This window comes from Coloeus monedula (assembly GCF_965178545.1).
Source record: "Coloeus monedula genome assembly, chromosome: 6".
NCBI lineage: Eukaryota > Metazoa > Chordata > Aves > Passeriformes > Corvidae > Coloeus > Coloeus monedula.
In genome coordinates this window covers 38845918-38864895 of record NC_138786.1, presented here as the reverse complement: position 1 = coordinate 38864895, position 18978 = coordinate 38845918, and the positions used below count along the sequence as shown (strand labels likewise).

The 18978-nt window shown below is 43.2% G+C and overlaps 1 protein-coding gene across 1 annotated transcript in view; it reads left to right on the top strand.

The window, feature by feature from the left end:
- The window catches only part of EGLN3 (egl-9 family hypoxia inducible factor 3), a 28861-nt gene extending 19419 nt beyond the window's left edge, over positions 1-9442 (top strand). Inside the window, exons 2-5 of the mRNA XM_082282842.1 lie at positions 1750-1869; positions 3730-3866; positions 4556-4629; positions 5751-9442. Coding sequence (XP_082138968.1) covers positions 1750-1869; positions 3730-3866; positions 4556-4629; positions 5751-5788 — 369 coding nt within the window. The 3' untranslated portion in view covers positions 5789-9442. The remainder of the gene's footprint in view (positions 1-1749; positions 1870-3729; positions 3867-4555; positions 4630-5750) is intronic.
- The last annotated feature ends 9536 nt before the right edge of the window (positions 9443-18978 follow it).

Below are 18978 nucleotides of genomic sequence, written 5' to 3'. Positions count from 1 at the left end.
CTATACTGTCAATCTCCAACTATTAATTACATTATCTACTCTGTGTGTCAGATCATTGAGGCAGGTCATACAAATAGTGCACAATCATATCCTCATTCTGTGGGGCAGGCATTTCAGATACTGTTATATCTGAAGTTAGGATTTTATGGTTTGAATGGATGGAAAACTAGATGAATAAAAGACTGATTGGATGGTTGGACTTGGAGGGTCGTGGTCAGACATACTATACCTGGAGGCTGCTACCAAATGGAGCACCACAGGGAGCTGTCATGGGACCTGTCGTGTTAAACACCTTTATTTATCAGTAGCCTGAAGCAGATGGCAGAGTACACTCTCTGCAGCTGTGCAGAAGACACCAAACTGAGGGGGACCAGTTGATTCCTGTGAGGGCAAGGCTGCCACCAGAAGGAACCCAGAGTGACTGGGAAAACAGGCCAACAGGAACTGTATGAAGTTAAACATGGGCAAATCCCACTCCTGCCCCTGGGAAGGAAGAGCCCCTTGCAGAAGTACAGGCTGGGGGCTGCCAGCAGCTCTGCTCCCCAGGGGAGCCTGAGAACCCTCAGGTCATCCTGGTGGACAGTGAACTGAACATGAGCCTATGGTGCGCTTCCTGCACAACTTAGTTAAGGGAGTACAGCATATAGACTGAGGAGTGATTATTGCTCTCTCCTCATCTTTGCAGAAACCACATCTGAGCTCTATCTGCAGTTTACCAGCTGAATTTAGTCCATCATTTCCCATCACTCTTACTGGTAATACTGGCAAGCAATCTGGAGATGTCAGAGGAGTGGAAACAAGACTTCTATTGCAACAGCTTTAGTGGTGATTGGTATCACTACTAAGTAGCCCAAGTAGTGAAGAGTGACTGAGACAAAGATCTAGTACCCTACCAGCAGTCACACCTGCTCTTCCCTGCATTCTGCTTAGGCTGCGAATCATGTCAACTAAGTTTAATATGTTTTTTCTGTAAAAAAACTTTTAAGACCTGTTAATTGTCATGTGGTTTGGAGTAATTCATGTTAGGCTTATCTTGTCATTCAAGGTGAAATTTAAACCGTGAATTAAGCGATTATATCACCAAGTCTGAAGATGATCAAAGAGAGAAGTATGGGCTGAAGGCTGTTTGGTTAGTTCTGTGGCTCAGTCCATGAAAGCAAACATGCACTGCCCTGTGCAAACACAGCACAAGGGGGTTTTTGCAGACTTTGCTCTATGGACTTATACCCATACCTCCTGGGGACCCTGACTTTGAGCGGGACTTAGGGGTGTATATGACAACGACTGGAAGAAATGATTAGCGGAGGATGGTGGTAGTAAAGCATGACATTGGGATTGCTTTCTACTTTCATTATGACTGGAAAATCAGTTTTGCAATGACTGCTTACCTGTAGAAACCCAAGCAAATTTCAACTGAAACTGCCTCAAAGTCACGTAGCTTGTAAATGACAACAAGCTTGTACCATACATACTAGTGCCTTAGTTTAATTATTTTTTTTTCCTTTTATTTTAGTGTATATATAGTGAATTATGAAGGGTATTTATTTTCCAGTTTGTAATTTCGCACTGGCTGACCTGTCCTGTGAAAAAAGCTTGTGCAAAGATACCTTCAGGTGGTATCTGCTTTACGTTTTGGATTGATCATCTGAAAAATACTGAGCCAAACTGGTGGTGGGAGGATGTTTAGCAAATTAAAACTGAAGGTAGGCATCTTGTAGAATTAATTATTTTACAATTTGTATCTTTCAGGCTATGGTTGCTTGCTATCCTGGAAATGGAACTGGGTATGTTCGTCATGTGGACAATCCAAACGGTGACGGGCGCTGCATCACCTGTATTTATTATCTGAATAAGAATTGGGACTCCAAGGTGAGTAAGCCATGGGGTTAAACAGAGTGGAAAAACTGCTTTGGAAACATAGCTTTGGAGTTGTCTGTTGTTTCTGTGAACTCTGATGAACTTCTGAACTGCTGGTCCATTCTACATCTCTTCTTTTTTTTTTTTTTCTGGGTGTTTTTGGCAATCCTCTGGAAGAAAGAATCTGAATTGTTTCCTTATCATCCTCTCTCCCATCCTACACACATACTGTTTTGTTGCTGTAGAATAAAGCTATAAGCACTAGGCTGCATGCTCTTAACACTTTGTTTAGAGGAAACAGCAGAAAAAGAAAATCAATTCACTACAGAGTAAGTGGATTCTGGGAGCAGAGTAAAATGACAGCCCAAATTTGTGACTTTATCATTCTTGATACTTCAGGCTAACCTACAGAAGATATTCAGGCAGTTCCCTTATCTTATTTAGGAAGCAATGGGGCTTAGTAAGGGGAGCAAACACATGGCTTGATTCCACCACTGGGTCTCTTGACAGGATGGAGCTCTTGTTTCTGCCTATATTACTATAAGGCAGTTAAGTCAGCCTTGAATATGCCATACCTTTAAATTAGAAACAAAAGAAGGGTTTGTAAAATTCCAGGATGTCTCTTTGCAAGTCTGTTGTTGTAATGCAGCACAAACCATTCACAGGGGTTATCTGTTGAAAACTGTCCAGTGTTTTTTGCTTCTCTCACCTCTTTCTAGGCGAATATGCTCTTTAAGCACATGTAAATACTATGAACCCCCATAAGTGAGTTCAGATATAGAGGCAATGCCACTGAAAAATGCAGTGTTGCAGAAAAGCACTCCTTTTACAGAGAGTATGATGGTGAAACATCTCAATGTAATTAAATGAAGGAGGAGGTGTGGGAGGAAATGCAAATATCCAATTTATTTTGTGCATTGCACCTTTATCCAAATAGTGAGGAGGCACCGAAGTGAGCACTAAGAAGAGCTAACTGAAATCCAGGACACTGATGGAGTTTATTATGTAGATGTGATGGTGATTTTATGTAAGCGTATGCTGAAGGAGATGCAATATAAGAGTATACTCATTCTGGGCTTTGAAAGCAACCACGTGGCTTTAAACCTGACCTGATAGCTTCTCACTGAGGTCTGCATGTGGCATGGAGGTACCACGTCAGGTCAGTGGTGCATTGGCAGCATCTTCCCTGCATTCTATGGTGCAGCATAAAAGTCTCCAAAGAACCCTCTAACAGCAGCAGGAGGAGGCAGGCTTCACCTTCATCTTTTAAAATTTCTAGAATGTGTGCAGATCACAAGACCTTTTCCCTGAAACTTGTGGCACATGGAAAGACAGAAGTTATATGGTAGAGAAACCAGGCTGTGTTATAATTAGGGAAAATAGTGACTGGGAGTTATATTTGAGAAGTTTTACAAATCTAAAAATAGAACAGACTTCACTCTTCTCAAGGTGTAAAAGTTAATTCCTAAATGATCAGATGAAGGTTCTGGAATAGCATAAGCAGCATCTAACAGTTGTTGTAGCCTGATCTCAGACTGGTCAGGTGGAGCAGCTCTGTGGTATTCACTGGTTCTAGAGATGTGACTGGAAGCTCAGAAGTTTCCCAGTGTTTGCTGTGGGGCTGGTGTTACCTTTATCTTGGTTCATTTACTTTAGACAGAAGCTTATGCTGAAGCATTACAAACTGTCTGGGAAAATCAAAGTGGCCAAGAGACACAGTAAGGTTTTCCAATGTTGTCACATAGCTGTCATGTTCATCATTAGATGTTTATTCCCCATTTGTTAGGTGTTGAGAAGGGAGAAACAGGTCACTTTTCACGTGAATGTGTGGCTGTTTATATGTGCAAAAAGCAGTCTTTCCTTTTCTTTCAGCTGCATGGTGGGATTCTTCGAATATTCCCAGAAGGAAAGTCCTATGTAGCAGATGTTGAGCCGATTTTTGACCGACTACTTTTTTTTTGGTCAGATCGAAGGAACCCACATGAAGTCCAGCCTTCTTATGCAACCAGGTAAGTAGCATATTTGGTATTGGTATTTCGCTAGGAAAAAACCCAAAGCATCTCTTCTACCAGTATTTGTATCCAAAATTATGGCCATCGTGTTTAAATACATGTGCATAAAAAATAGACAGATTTTGAGTGAATTTTCTGGTTTTGAGTCACTGGGAATTCTCTCATTAAATAGGGAGATGCAAGCTTGAATGATACATTTCCTTGTGTGATGAAAAAAAAGGCCCTTAACCATTGACAGGAGAAATCTTCCAAGCAGGGCATAGCTATTTAGCTGGGAGGTGCTGGGTTATTCTTTTGCCCTTGTAGCACTGTAGGGATTGTTGGGACTACCATCTGTCAGCAGGCTGTGAAAAGCTGATGTGATGCAGGGCAGCCCCCAAGCTGCCTACAGGCGCCCCAGAACAGAAAAACATGCAAAGGTCTGGAAGCTACTCCTGCCCTCTGTTACCAGGGGCTGTGCTCTCTTTTGTGCCTCCAGCAGAAATTCTCACCTATATTTCTGACTTGTTAAAATACACACTAAAATGCTGTCTGTGTTTGCCTATAAAGACATGTCATTTTCATCCGATTTTTTTTTTAGTCTACTAATCCAGTTTTGTTTTTTGCTTTCTTCATGAGCATAAAACTTCAGTGCTCTATTTTAATATCAAAAGTGGAAACAAATGCAAGGTTTCTTTCTTTTGTAGATATGCCATGACTGTGTGGTATTTTGATGCTGAAGAAAGAGCAGAAGCCAAAAAGAAGTTCAGGAACTTAACCGGTATGATTTTTTTATAAATGTTCACCAGAAAGAATTTAATGCATTTTGATATTTCCAAAGTCAGAGACAGACCAGGAGTGATTCTGTAGCTACAAGCATATTTAATGCATTTTTGGAAAGCTTTTTCACCTCTAATTGTCAGTCAGTTATTTTATGCAAAATGGAGAAGTTGTGACAGAAGATACAGGCCTGGCCCTAGAATCCCTGATGAACAAAATGAGGAAAATGGGACAGACAGTTTCTGATTTGAGTCCCAAATGACTGAGGTTTTTTTCCTACCCTGGATGGCTACTCCAGTCACAGGGAGTCAGCTCTTCTTTTGTTACTTGGGAGGTATATTTTGCCTTCTCCAAACCTTTGTGTAGCACAGAGTCATGAGACTTTCACAGACTGTTTAATAGTTGTGTTCTCTAAATGTTCTGGATGAATATGGTCTGTCTTCTACATTAATGAAGGGCAGAAGCCCACAAAGAGGTGACCCAGCTTTCTAATGGCAGCCACACTGCCTGCTACTGTAGTAATGGCATATGAGTTGCAGACTGAGTTTTCCAGATGTGTTCCAACACCCTACCCGGGACCATGACCAAAGGTTTGCTGTTCAGAGCAGTTTAAGGTCTGGTCTTCAGGGTCTGTCTCAGGCAGCTCCTCAAAATACAGTGTGGAGAGCACTTGTCTTTTAAAATGTATGTAGCTGGGCAAAGTTGTAATTAGTCAAGTGATTTTCAGAACAAACTGTTGTCATCTCTGTAGCTTGTATGCAAAGCAAATACTGGTTTCACCCTTAAAGAGGCTCATGAAAAAGGGGCCAAGAGGCGGTGGGGGAAAGTATCACTGATCTGGGGTCTCAAAATTTACTGGGGCTACTTAAATATTGCATGAGTCATCTTCAATTTCAGCATGACAAATGTACAAGATCTTTGTGTGATTGTCCTTGTTAACATGCTGTGGTATCATATAGCAGTTCAGTTCAGTCCACATAGTGGATTCATGCCATGATTCTGAAATGGAAAGTGTTGTCCATTGAAAACAAACCAACGTTTTTCTGTTTCTGAGTGTTCAGATGAATATAGTCAGAACCTCCTAGTTTAACCACTTCTTGCTTTTTCTTCTTTTTGATGTAGATGCAAGGAAGAGAGAAGCACCTCTTAATGAAGACTAATCAACTGTTCATGAACTCTGTGTGAGGAAATAAGATCCCAAAGATGACTTCCATTTCCAGTAAATAAGGGCAAATCATTTTTATGCACAAGAGTGCACTGGTTGTGTCTAGCATGTGCAGCTTATGCTGATGGTACTTAAGGCAGTTTCCTGTCATGCTGCATCTAGTAGAAGAAAGACGAAAGACTTATTTGCTCTTTACCTTTTGCTGGAAAAAATAACCAGGGTTTAAAAAAAAAGAGTATCACTAAGCCTAGTGGTAGTGGCTCAGCCAACTGGCTTTTGATCACTCTTGTAACTAAGATAATGGTCATTGGAACTAGTGGTAAAAACCTGAGTCTTATTTGCACTTTATGAGGAAAAAATTCTAGTTCAATGGGAAGAAGCTTTGCAAGTTTAAAATCGGTGGCAGACTGCTAATGGGCACAGAGGGATATCAGACATGGGAAATTAAATTGGATATTTGGAGAGTGTCATTTTACGGTCTGTCCCAAATGGACTTGTTCATGTACTGTTCATCATTTTGCTGTGCAGAACATTGGTTCAACTCTTCAATAACATGACTTCCCAGATTTTTGTCTACACAATCATTGCTTTTTCTGGATTTTGTTTGCTTTTCAAGAGGCATGTTCTAGCTGTGCAGTTGTACTGCCCTTTCTGTTCCAGGACTGAGGGGACAGTAGTTATGTATCTGTTCACAACTTTATAAAACCATTTTTTTTCCGTTTTGAGCAGGATGGGTTGTATGTTTTTTATTTTCACAGTTTGGTAAAGCAGCTGTTTTCTCCCAAAAGTCTGGTAAACTTGGAAGGCTTATGGCACACAATGCATTGACCCTTAAGGCCAGTGATATGTAGAGAAGTGTTTGCTTTGTGACTTCTCCATCTGCTATGTTCTGTGTGACATAGATATGAATCTGAAAGGAAAAGATATGTCTGGCAGTCTGACAAATATATGATAAATAATGGGTAACTTAGACTTGATTTTTATGCTGCATATTCTTAGTGAACACACTTGTTTAATTTTGCATGCATATGTAATTTGAATGAAACTGCAATTCCGTTTCAATTGATCTGTTATGCCAGGTAACTACTACTGCTGTGCCCAAGCTGTGAGATCAGTTATTCAATGGCAAAGCACACTTTTTTTTTCTCCATTATTTTTTTAAACTCACTGGACTCAATGAGTAACAGGTGACCTATCTCCAATCTGTCTAAACTTTTAAAACCAGCACTTACTATGCAGTTCAGAATAGCTCTTAATGAAGCTGGGAGCTGGCAGTGGATGCATTTATCACTCACACTAACTGTTCTCAACCTAATACACTCACTTGCATTCATTTTTATCTCATGTTGCCAGTGTGTATGTCAGACCCTATTAAATGTTCCAAATAGATGCTCCCTTCAGTGTCCCATATTTTCCTGTGCCACCTGCCTCTGCTGGTGAAGGTGGTCTGTCTGAGCTGCCCTGCTCCGCTTCCCCACACTGTGCTGGCTTGCCATGCTGTGATGGGGCTGCATTTGAGCTAGGGAATGGAAAAGTAGTGTGCAGTGGCAACTATTAAACGTCAGTGACAGAAAGGTAATAGCTGCATAGGACAGAAAAGAAATACCTTTCATGACATAAAAAATGATAATAGAAAATGGAGTATTTTTTAAAACAGTTTTGTATCTTAAAGAAAAAAGAAATGCTGAGCATCCTTCAGCCTGCCCATGAATGCTGAATGTAAATGCAGTAGTGCTAAGAGACCCCTTATTCTCTCTGGCTTCTCCCAGGGATCCAGCTATGGTCTTATAGGCCTGACCACTGTGCACCTTAAGAGAGGAATATGAGGGAACATGTGTGACAAATATATTCTTCCAGCTCAAGACTAGGAAAAGACAAATAATATGATAAATGTCCTTTAATGTTAGGAAAAACATTATTCTACTACAGTTACTTTTAAGTAACACACCAGAGACTTGAAGGAAACTTAGTGATAACTTGGAATTCTCATTCTGAAATGTCCATGTGGGATGCAAAAGAGTTCGGGCTCTTCCTTGAGAGTGAGAGGTTTGAAATGTGAGAGGTGTTGGAAAAGAGGGCCCGCAGGATTACTGTTTAGCAAAGGTGATGGAATACAGCCTGTTGTATTACTGTGCAAAGTTGATACTGGTGCATAAATTTGAAACTCCTACATGATTTTAAAAGGAGGAAAACCAGATAAAACAGAGCAGAGCAAATATTGCTTTGCCTCTAGAAACTGTAACCTTGAAAATGAACTAGAAAGCATTGTTAGTACGCATCTTACTGGAGCCTGGAACAGTGGAAAAACGATGTGGTGGAAGGGAAAAAAGCTTTGTCTAAGGGCTGAAAAAGGAAGGTACTTCAGTTATCACTGTTGCTACCACCAGGTTTCTGCAGTGGTCAGCAACATGTGTGGTGGATGGAGCATGGAGCAGAATAGTTGCATTTATAAAGTACATATTTTCATTTTTAGCCAATATCTTCCTCATCTATATTATATATATAGAAGACAGAGCAATTATTCTGTGGCAGAGAGTGTTGTCTTTAGTAACACTTAATCAAGTGCAAAAAAAGTTGAGGGCTTGGGATCTTGAAACCAATTCCTCAGTCCTCTGTTTCAGATCTCTACTCTGTTTCCAGTGGGATGATCTCCTTGAAGAAGCTGTAGTTTAGCTGGGGATGGGCTGTGGGGGGTGTTGGTCATGTAGGAATACATAGGTGTGATGTTTCCTACATAGATTTCTCTTGCCTGTCTCGAGAGTTGTTGCAAACTTCTCTGTAAGAGCGAAATTGTCTGTCTGTGTGAGGGAAGCAGGCTGCTACCGTAGGGAGGGTATTTCAAAGAGGCTTTTTCCTTGTGTTTTGTCTTCATAGCAAACTGTTTGAATCAAATGGCTAAACAGCACTTGTCAGCCAGTTGTGAAAAGGAGTGCTTTCTCTGAGTCATTTAACTTTGAATCCTCCAAAAATTCTGGGTTTTTTTTCACCTTTAGATAATGTGCCTTCATCATTCATATCTGTGAAGATGTTTCATGCTGCACGTGCATGTCATGCAAGTTTTTGATGGATCTTTAAAAAACATGGTTGCCTTTTCAATTGTGCGGGGAAAAATGTGCAGAGCCCCTAAGCCGCAATTTTCAACAGGAGGTTTTTGTTGTGCAGGGAGGAAAAAAGGCTAGGAGACAATGCTGAAAATCAAGAGACTATTTTTATTTTTAAACCTGTGACCACTGGCCTTTTGAACAAAGTAGCCTCTAATAAATCTTTTTCTCTAGATTTCTTCTGGTTCTATGAAGAATGACTTCTACAAAACAGTGTCTAAAAGGATCCACTCTTTTTTTTCCCCTTCTATTTTTAAACCATTTTAGTCCTTTGTGTTTTTTAAAATGTTGGAATATATTATATGTATTTCTTGTTGTTGCAAAATAGCTGGCTCTAACACCACTTGCATCTAGAAGATAGTGTGTTTATTTGCAGGCAAATGACTAGTTCTCCTTTGACTGTGATGTACTCCCATCAGATATCTGAGAGTGAGTTATGACTACATCTTCTCTTGTCAGGTTGTATGCTGGTCAACAATGCTGGCACTTTGCATTGGATTCATGTAAAAAACCCCTAGTAGTATTTTACCACGCATCACATTTTGTGTTCCTGTTACTATTAAAAAAAAGTGTAGCAGGAGTCAATAAACACTGGGTCGTGTTAAACATTGTCCTGTGCAAATCTCTTCAGTATTGTGTCTTACTGTGGCCAGGGGTGCAATGGGAGGGTGCAATGCCATGCAGCTGCATGTAGGGTGACATTGAAATCTGTATCCATGACTGTCTTCTGCTGTTGGAGAGACCTTTTTTTATTGCCCTTGGCTTGGCACATTTCTTTGGTCACTTCCTGCTATTTTGAAGTTATTTACCTTGCTAGTGACCCTCTTCTTGAAATGCCTATTTGTTTTCACACTCCTGTTGAACCAGATAACATTCTCATGATTCAATTGTTGTCTGATAAGTTTTATTTTTAACAGTGTTCACATCCTCCCCCTGCTACTTTTCCAGTCCGAATCCCACAGTTTTCTCCTGTGGCTGTGTGGGAGACTTCTTCTCACTTCCACTAACAGTGCAGTTGAATAAAAGCCAGGTCATTTTCACTCATTTGGTAGAGCTGTGAACCTTCTGATTCCTTTGCAATGTTATGAATAGTGAGAATTTCCCTTTTCCTATTTAAAACATGGTTTCTATCATGGATGGCTTGGATTTGACTTACAGTGTTTTTTTGTTAAAGAGGAAAGAGATGTCTAAATAATTTGCCATTTATTTAAGCATTTCTTTTAGACTGAAGAGTTCTTAGAGCATATGGAGAAAACCTATGGAAAGCAGAGGGGTTTCTCTTCTGAGCGTGCTCCTCAAAGAGTAAAGGTTTGTAGGGACAGCTTGAGAAGAAGTTGGCTGTTGGCCATCCAGCTGCCAAGGACTTTGAACTCTGACTAAACTTTCTCTAAGCAAATATATTTGCAGTAATTGTTATCTTATAGCTATTTAGGGGTTTCTTTCCTCCCCCACCTACCCAAAGGGATATGGCTAAATATATTTGCACTGACAATTCTCATGACTCTTGAGAATGCATCTGATATCAGAAGTTGCACTGAAAATTGCAAAGTAGCATGACAGTGGAAGAGAGGTTAGTAAAAATTGATTCCCCTTTCCCACATAATGTTGTCTCTATGGAGTACTTCCACTTCAGAGAGCTGGTTAAAACTCCCATCCTCTTCCACTAAGCACAGATAGAGTTTTTTGTCTGTCTTTTGGAAAGCAGGGATAATTTCATCTACATGTGTGCTTATTTTAAACAAAGCTGGAGATGCTAAATAAACTGTGCTGGGTGAACTGCAGTCAACAGCAGTTCTTATGTGGTGGCAAACACAGTCAGTGCCAGCATGCCCAGTGCTGCTTTGCTGGGCACCCACAATCCTTCTGCTAGAGAGGAGGAAGTTTGTGATCCCTGATCTTGGCCAACACTCTGGATGCTGATTTGACAGGAGGGGAATCAGGAGCATAACTGGCTCTTAAAAGCCTGCTGTGTGTGGGGCTGGTAAGAAGCACAGAAAGAAAAACCCTGTAGTCCAAACAAGTAGAGCTCTGAAAATCACTTGTGGTTACATGAGTTCACAGCTCCCATCAGGCTGCTGGGCAGAGGGAGCAGAGCACAGAAGTTGCTTTTGAAGCCAGGCCCAAGTTATCCCCAAGAAGTGTGTCTGAGCACACACCATGGGAGCCCATGCAGAGTCTGGTCACTCCTGCTGTTCAGGCTGGGTTATCCCTTCCCTGGCAGAGAATTAGCTGTTAAAGTGGATGAGAGACAATGCTTACTGTCATTGTCCCCTCTTGCTGAACCAAGAAGTTGATCAGCTTCCTAAAAGGGACTTGGCATTCCCTGCAGCACCCAGAGGTTGTCTGTCAGGAACATGGTGCTGGTACACCTTGTGCCTGGGAAAGGTCTGGTTAGAACATAATCCTGGGGGCTGGATGCAGCATGCAGTGCCAGCTTTTAATTTACTAAACACTGTATTTCATGCCAGCTTTGACACTTGTCCCACCTGTACAGTGGTTCAGTGGATGACCTGTGTTCATCGCTGTGATACACGGTAACACACCACCACATGCTCTAAGGAGAAAATGTCTGCTGTTAAGTGGTACCAGGAACTTCTTTTATAAGAAGAAAAAAAATCAAGGAAGAAAAAAAAGAGACATCTGACAGACATTTAATAGTCAAAGGAAGAGTCTTAACAGACTTAAGCTTGGATGTCTTCAGAGAGTTTTCAAAAACATACTGCAAACCCTTCTGTTTCAAAGCTTATGCTCTTTTATCTATGGGAAGCTAAACACTGGCTAATTCTTTAATTAGTTCTCAACAAGATGTTTTTCTCTGTAGCCAAGGCTTGCTACAGGATAATTATGTCTTTAGTTTAAAAACAAGTGTCAATACAGAAAGTTGTTTTGATTTCTGTTTCTTCAAATGTTTTATTTTGCATTCTTCTTAGCTTCCACTCTCTTCATACCTTTCCTTTGTTTGGGAAAGGTTGATTATTTTTAGCTCCCTGTGCTGCAATCCTAATACATAGACATGACAGAGCCAAGCTAGTGCTGTGGTCTGGGTGCAATTGTACGAGTGCAGTGCTTGGGTCCCTCCCAGGGCCAAGGAGATGGAGGAATCTGAGCCACCCTCAGTTAAGCAGCTCAGCTTCTTAAACTGTAATAACCATGTGGCTGTGGGTACTCAAGTGCTACACTGCATGCCAAAGATCTACATTGGAGTTTCCCAACCTTCTGCCTACAACCACAGTCATTTACAGTTATTTTAGCAGAGTTCCCAGACCACCAACAGATCTCCTGGTAGTTAGTCAAGAACTGCCTAAGTCTTGACAGTGCTGAGTGGACACGAATCTTCTAGTCCTGAGTCCCATATGGATGCTGTGATTTAACCCCAGCCAGCAACCAAGTACCACACAGCTGCTCACTCACTCTGCCACCAGCTGGCCTGTGGAGAAATTCAAAATGGTAAAAGCATGAAAATTCCTGGGTTGAGATAAACACGGTTTATAGGGAAAGCAAAAGCTATGCACACAAAGCAAAAAATTAAGTCACTGCTCCCCATGGGTGTGTTCAGCCACCTCCAGGAGAGCAGGGCCCCATCACATGTAACTATGACTTGTGAAAACAAACACTGTCGCTCCAAATGCCCCCCTCTTCCTCCTTTCCCTCACTTTATATACTCAGCATGATGTCATATGGTCTGGAATATTCCTTTGGTCACTTGGGGTCACCTGTCCGAGCTGTGTCTCCTCCCAATCTCCCAAGTATCCCCAGCCCCCTTGCCAGCGTGGCAGTACGAAAAGCAGAAAAGGTCTAGACTCTTATGAGCATTGCTCAGCAATAACAGAAGCACCTCTGTATTATCAACCCTGTGTTCAGCACAAATCCAAAACAGCCACTGTGAAGAAAATTAAGTACCCCAGCCAGAGCCAGCACTGAAACAAAAGCAGGAGGGAGAGGAATTGCCCGTCTACCCTTCTCTGATCCCTGTCTGTCAGTGCATGGATGCAGGATGCCAAAGGTCAGACACCAGGCTTACCCAAGGAGAGTCAGACTGGCTTCATTTATCCCACAGGAGAAGATCCCCAGTATTAGGCTACACAGCATGTCCATGTGGTGAGGGAGGAGTGTGACCTTTCTGTTGAACCCATTGAAGTTGTTACATTTCTGAGGGAATAAATATCTTTTCATTGATTCAAGAAGAAATTTATGTGAACTCCAATATTGTGGCTTCTGTCTTCAAGGAATATGTGGAAAAAAATGTTCCCCTATCAGTCCACTGGCAAAAATAAGTATGATCAGAGACCTACAAAATATAACCTGTGAGGACAAGCTAAAAGGTTTGGTACTGTTCCTTCCAGGGACAAGGACAGTGGGAAGACAAGTGAAGGAGGAAGTGAAAGCATTATAAGGGTCTCAAAGTACAGGAAAATGTAACTGCAAAAAAATAAGGACGTAGTTTGTTCTCTATATCTGTGATGTGTAACGCACAAATAATGGGATAAAATCGCAGCAAGGAAGTTATGAGTCATTTGCTGGGAAAAGCTTTCTTATGACTGGGATGCTGAACCACTGGAGTGCCTGAAGACGATGCGGAGTTGCCGTTACCAGAGGTTTGGTTGGAGAAATGTTTGCCAGGAGTGATGTAAGTAGAAGTGATTTTTTTTTTTTTGAGCAGTGAGTAAGGACCAACCAGGCTAAATGACATGTCCTGTGTCATGGCAATGTAAACATTATTTTGGAGCCTACATGGTCAAGGCATCCCTTGAAGGGATGAGGTTGTTCTAGTCCAGTTAAGGTTATGGAGACCACTACCATGCACTGTTGCAGGACCAGACCAGGCTGCTCTTCCCCAGGAGTGAAGTTCAGCCCAAGCCTGCCATGAGCAGTTGTTCTCCCCTGCCCTTTCATTTCTGTCATGATGCACTTGCAGGTACCACAGGCATGCACTGCACAGCAGGTTGGGCTTGGTGAGCACGCACCTCAGGAGGATCCTGCTCCCTGAGCAGCACTTCTTGTCTTCCTGGGCAGCAAAGAGCGGAGCCCACATTTTCCACAGCAATGAGGCATCGGTATCTCCTTTTGAACCCTCTTCCTGTAGGATAGTTCATGCAGGTTACACTTATCCTCTTACTTGTTGTCCAACCCTAAAGCTGTACATTCCTCTCATCCTCTTTTTCCTGTCTCAAAGTCAGGACTTGCAATTCTGAGCGGGATGTCCCTTTGTATCTAGACTCAAGATACAGTGGGAAGCAAATTTCCCTCCTGTCCAGAGCACCCATGAAGCTGGTTGGGCCTCTGTTTTCTAGGAAATGCGTAGTTACAGGTCATCTTCAATCATTCACTACTGATGGAAATAATACTGGGGGGAAAAAATGGGAATGGTAAAGAAATAAACAGTGGGGTTTCAGAAGTTAGCCTTTGGAGGCATACGGTTTTAAAGGCAGGAACCTCCCCTCTCTCCACAAGTTCATGTTCTGATTAAAAAGAATGTGTGTGTGTTGGAGAAGTCAGCATTTGCTATGTCCATGGAACATTTTCTCCCTTTTACAAACCTGTTGCTTTACAAGAATATTTTAATTAATTCTCAGTTGAGGCATTACTTCAGACATCTGAAAGAGCTCGAGTTAACTAATGTGATCATAAATTCAACCACTTTGAATATCAGTACTTGAGCCTAGATCTGTTTATTATTAATATTAAATACCATGAGTAGTTCCTGTAAACTTTTCTTTCATTTTTAAAACTGGCAGTTCATCAAAATTTTATATAAGTTTGGAACCTATAGTATTGTTGCTGCTATAAACATGTTAATATCATAAGCTAAACATTTTCCCTTAATTGTTAGTGTATTTCCTTTGCTTAGTCTCTGCAAATGTGCCCAGGGAACACATGAAAGTTGTTGGAGTCTCAGCTTCTTTTCATTCCCCTTGTCAGCAAACCATGACCGTAAGATGTAGACGAGGCCATTTTGGAGGACATGGGGGTGTCCCCAGCATCTGCAGGTGGCACATCTTCCCCAAGCTGGCTTGGCATTTTGAAGGGATGGATCCCTCTGCCATCCTGACTGGACAGAGCACCCATGCCAGCACCCTGATGAGCATCACCCTGTGCAGCAGCACAAAGGAGACTTTTCCCCTGCCACCTTCAGACTGAGTGTTTCAATTTGCTGTGTCCACTGCTGATCTCAAGGTTTCTGTGCTATTTCTGTGCTATTATATTTGTGCTCTGTCTCCTGAGAGATGAGGAATAGATAAAAGCACCCCAGCTCTGAAGATCATCTGTCTCTTCACCCATACCTGTGCTTCTGCAGCAGCAACCCAATGATGGGTTTCTATAAAGGCTCCCTGGGGCAGGTTGAGGCTCCTCAGTGCATTTGGGATCCATGCAGGGCTGCAGATGTAGGGTCAGCATGTGGCCTCCCATGTTCAGGAAATAAAAACTGGAGAGTCCTGCCCAGGCCTGGAAAATGCAGCATCTGCCACAGCATCCTAGGCATCGCACAGCTTAGGCCTTGCTGCTTCAGGAAGAGGTTCACAAGCTGCTTTCCATGTGGCCCTGAGATCAGCTCAGCTGGTCAGAGCATGGCGTTAATAACACCAAGGTTGTGTGTTCAATCTTCATATGGGCCATTCACTAAGGAGGTGGACTCAATGATCCTTGTGGATCCCTTCCAACTCAGAATATTCTGTGATCTGAAAAAGGCATGAGCCGTGTGGGGTGGGGATGGCTCTGCAGGACCCTCAGTGGAGTGCAACACTGGCCCATAAATGCCTTATTCTTGGTTATTACCGGGAGTTTGCAATAGAAACTGATTTTAGGCTTTTCTGCATGCTATCAAAAGTTTTTCAGATGGATTTCTTCATCTCCAGCTTCTCTCAAGCTGAATCCAAACCTTGCTTCTTGCTCTTTTCTCCTCCCTTGAAGGCATATCTCCAAGCACCACCTCTGCCAGATCCTGGTATCATCTGGAAGCACAGCACCATACTCTCCAGCCCCAGAAGCTGCTGAACACCAAAGGAATGCTTAAAAATTAATCCAAAGCTTGTATTTCTCATTAAAAGAGCTCAATTGTTGGTGCACAGCCCAGAAAGTCTATGTGGGTTCAGTAAATACTCTCCCCATTATTTAATAAATGACTTTACAAAGAGCTAAATGCAGCTACAGAATCTTTAGGAAAACAGGGCAGTAATTAACAGGCATGAGGTGGAACCCCCTTCCTGCATGGGTCTCCTGGGGAAAAAGAGCAAAGCAAACCCATGGGCACCAGCCTCTTTCCTTGGGCAGAGGGATTTAAATCAATCCCAGTTTAAAAACAGTGCAGGCACCAAATGCAGAAAGTAACATGTATGTCTTGGAGACCTTTCGAGAAGCTGAGAAAACAGCCCAGGTCTGGTGTCATCCCAAGGGGACTCAAAGTGTTTGCTTACCACTAGGGCCAAGTTATCCCAGACTTAATAACACACAAGTCAAGCAAAATATGTTAATTGATATTTCACTTGCTAAACACTCTCCCAGTTTGCACTGGAAGTAGTAGCATCCATATGTCCAAGGAGGCTTTTTGGCTCAATACCTGCCATTTGTGTGACCTTAGTTGTGCTTTACACTGTCTAATTTTCTGCCCTTAAAAAAATCCAAGCAAAAAGGCAAGCTCCAGTTTTAGGCAGAAACTGGCAAAATGCAGCAAAACCAATGGGAGACGGGAGCTGTGGAGGGAACAGGGGAGTTGCCCAAAGCAGTATTTTCCAGTTTGTCAGCATGTCACTGATTTAGATACCATCCAAGTGACCTAGGACACTATGAGGGGACTGGCCATGCAGTACACCATGAATGTGGCCTTCGCCCCACAGAAGGGCATGCACCCCCTGCACAATGAGATCCCCTGCATTGCCTTCTTCGTGATGGATGGACCACCCCATGACCATGTCACTGTTGTGGCCACCCAGACCTGGAACTCTGCTGTCAAGATATACTCCATGGACATCCAGCAGGCAGACATGAATTTGCTGTGGGCCATGGCCTCATAGCTGCTGGAGGAACTTGTCTTCCTATTGGAGTCCTTTGAGCTCATGAGGCAGCTTAGGAAACGGTTCTAGGACAAGCTCTGTAGTGCGTGAGAGCTGCCACTGTCAGGTGCCTGCTTCTCATCTGGGCTAGAAGATGACCTTCAGAGGGGTGTTTGGGGTGGCTGCCCTCGCTAGGAGTAGCATAGGCAGCAAAGCAACCTCCCCAGTGGGGAGGTGTTGGGATGGGTGGCCTTTCCACTTGTTCACCTTTGTCGCTGTTGTACCGAGAACAGCGAAAAACGAGACAAGTCCAGTTTCAGGATAAGTGGCCAAAATGGCTCTATTTAATGGCATAAATCAGCTTATATAGCTTCGTTCACAAGGGTGGCACGATCCCATTGGTCGCTTGACCATCCAACCTCTAGAATGATAGGTAGAGGTTCCACAACGCCCATTCAAAATATTTTCTCCAGTGTACCAAAACAACTTGGACAACAAGTTTGCAGGTGCAAGATAAAGTCTTGGTTTACAAAAATCTAAAGCTGTTTTCAGCTAGCTTGCATGAGAAAGAAAAACTTCACAAAATTGTGCAGCAGCTGGAAAATTCCTCTGCTCCTAGCTTTTCAGCATCCACACACCTTTCCTGATGTGAGATAAGAAAAGTTTTGCAAGCATTGCAAGCATGTGTTTTTCTTCACCTGTAGCTCTGGCCCAAGCCAGGATGTTGTGGTAGCAGTGATGGGAATGTTAAAGAGCAGGAAATGGGGAGCTGGTTTCCCTGGGTGTGATAGGGCTGGGTGACACATCCCAGAGCTGTATATATATTTCACAGATCCATATATATATTTTAATGTGGTTCAAGCAGGGTCACCTCCTATGCAGACATGTGCATGGCATCCACTGCAGGTCTGTGTTTGATAGATCCCTGGCCACTTGGTGCTGCTCAGGAGTGTCTGGCTGTGAGCCAGGAGGCTGATTTGCACCATGATGGTCTGTCCCTCACTGTGCTGGCAGGCTTTGCTGGAGACCTGGCATTGCAGCAGTCTGGTGAGACCTTACCTGTTTCAGCATCTATTGAAGGGCAGAAGGCAGCTGCCAGCCTCTTCCAGGCAATATTTCCTTGCCAGGGACTGCACTAGTGCCATGGTGAGTCTCAGCTTGCTGGGTCGGGGGAGCCTGGGATGACAAGATATTGCCTCCCAGGGCCCTGACATGTTCCTGCACCTGATGCCTTTGCCTCCAATGCTCTGCCCATTTCCTGCCTGCCCTGCTGCCCAGTTTCCATTGGCTCTACAGGCTGCTGGCTGCACAGACACTCAGACGTGGCTCCTGCAGCACATTCCAGCTGAGCTAAAGCTTACGCTTACTCAGCTCAAGCTATAAGCAATATCAGTTTACACCCAGTGTTGATTTAGCCCTTGGGTAAATTAGAAAGCTGGTGCAGTAGACAGTGGCCATGTCTGCACTCGAAATCAACAGGTGGGTGTTGGGGTTGGAAGGGCTGGGGCTGTGTGGGTTCTCCTGGTGGCTATGACTGGACATGTGCCAGAGCCAGGGTCCCCATGTGTCCGACTGATCTAATGCCTGTTCTGTCTTGCTGGGGTGGACCTGTGTATGGAGCAGGAGCACGACTACCAGCACAGCTGCACCAGCACACCCTGCTCCTTCTACTGCAAGTGCAACTGGGCTACAGGGTGGAAAAACCTATTCTTTTAAAAACCCTTTTAAATTCCTAAGTCTCGTAGGGGGCTTGTAGTTATGAGTCTCATGGAAGGAAGCTGTAATTCAGCAGAGGACCCAGGGAGGCCAGCAGCAGCCTGGGTGCTCTATTCACTTGGCTGCTGCCTCCTGGTTTGGTAATGACTGCAGACATTCAGCATTCCCAAATCCTGACCAGTCACCCGGTCATTACAGAGCCTTATGCATTGCTTCTGTTCTTGCTGAGGCTACCATAGTCTGGGCTGGTGAGCACTCCTGCAGGCCATTGCAGCACATGAGCTTCACCTGCAGTTGTCTGTGGACTGCTTTGCTACCCAGAATCTGCCTGTGACTGTGAATAGAGACCCAGGAGCATCCCCATTTTTAGTACCACCCCT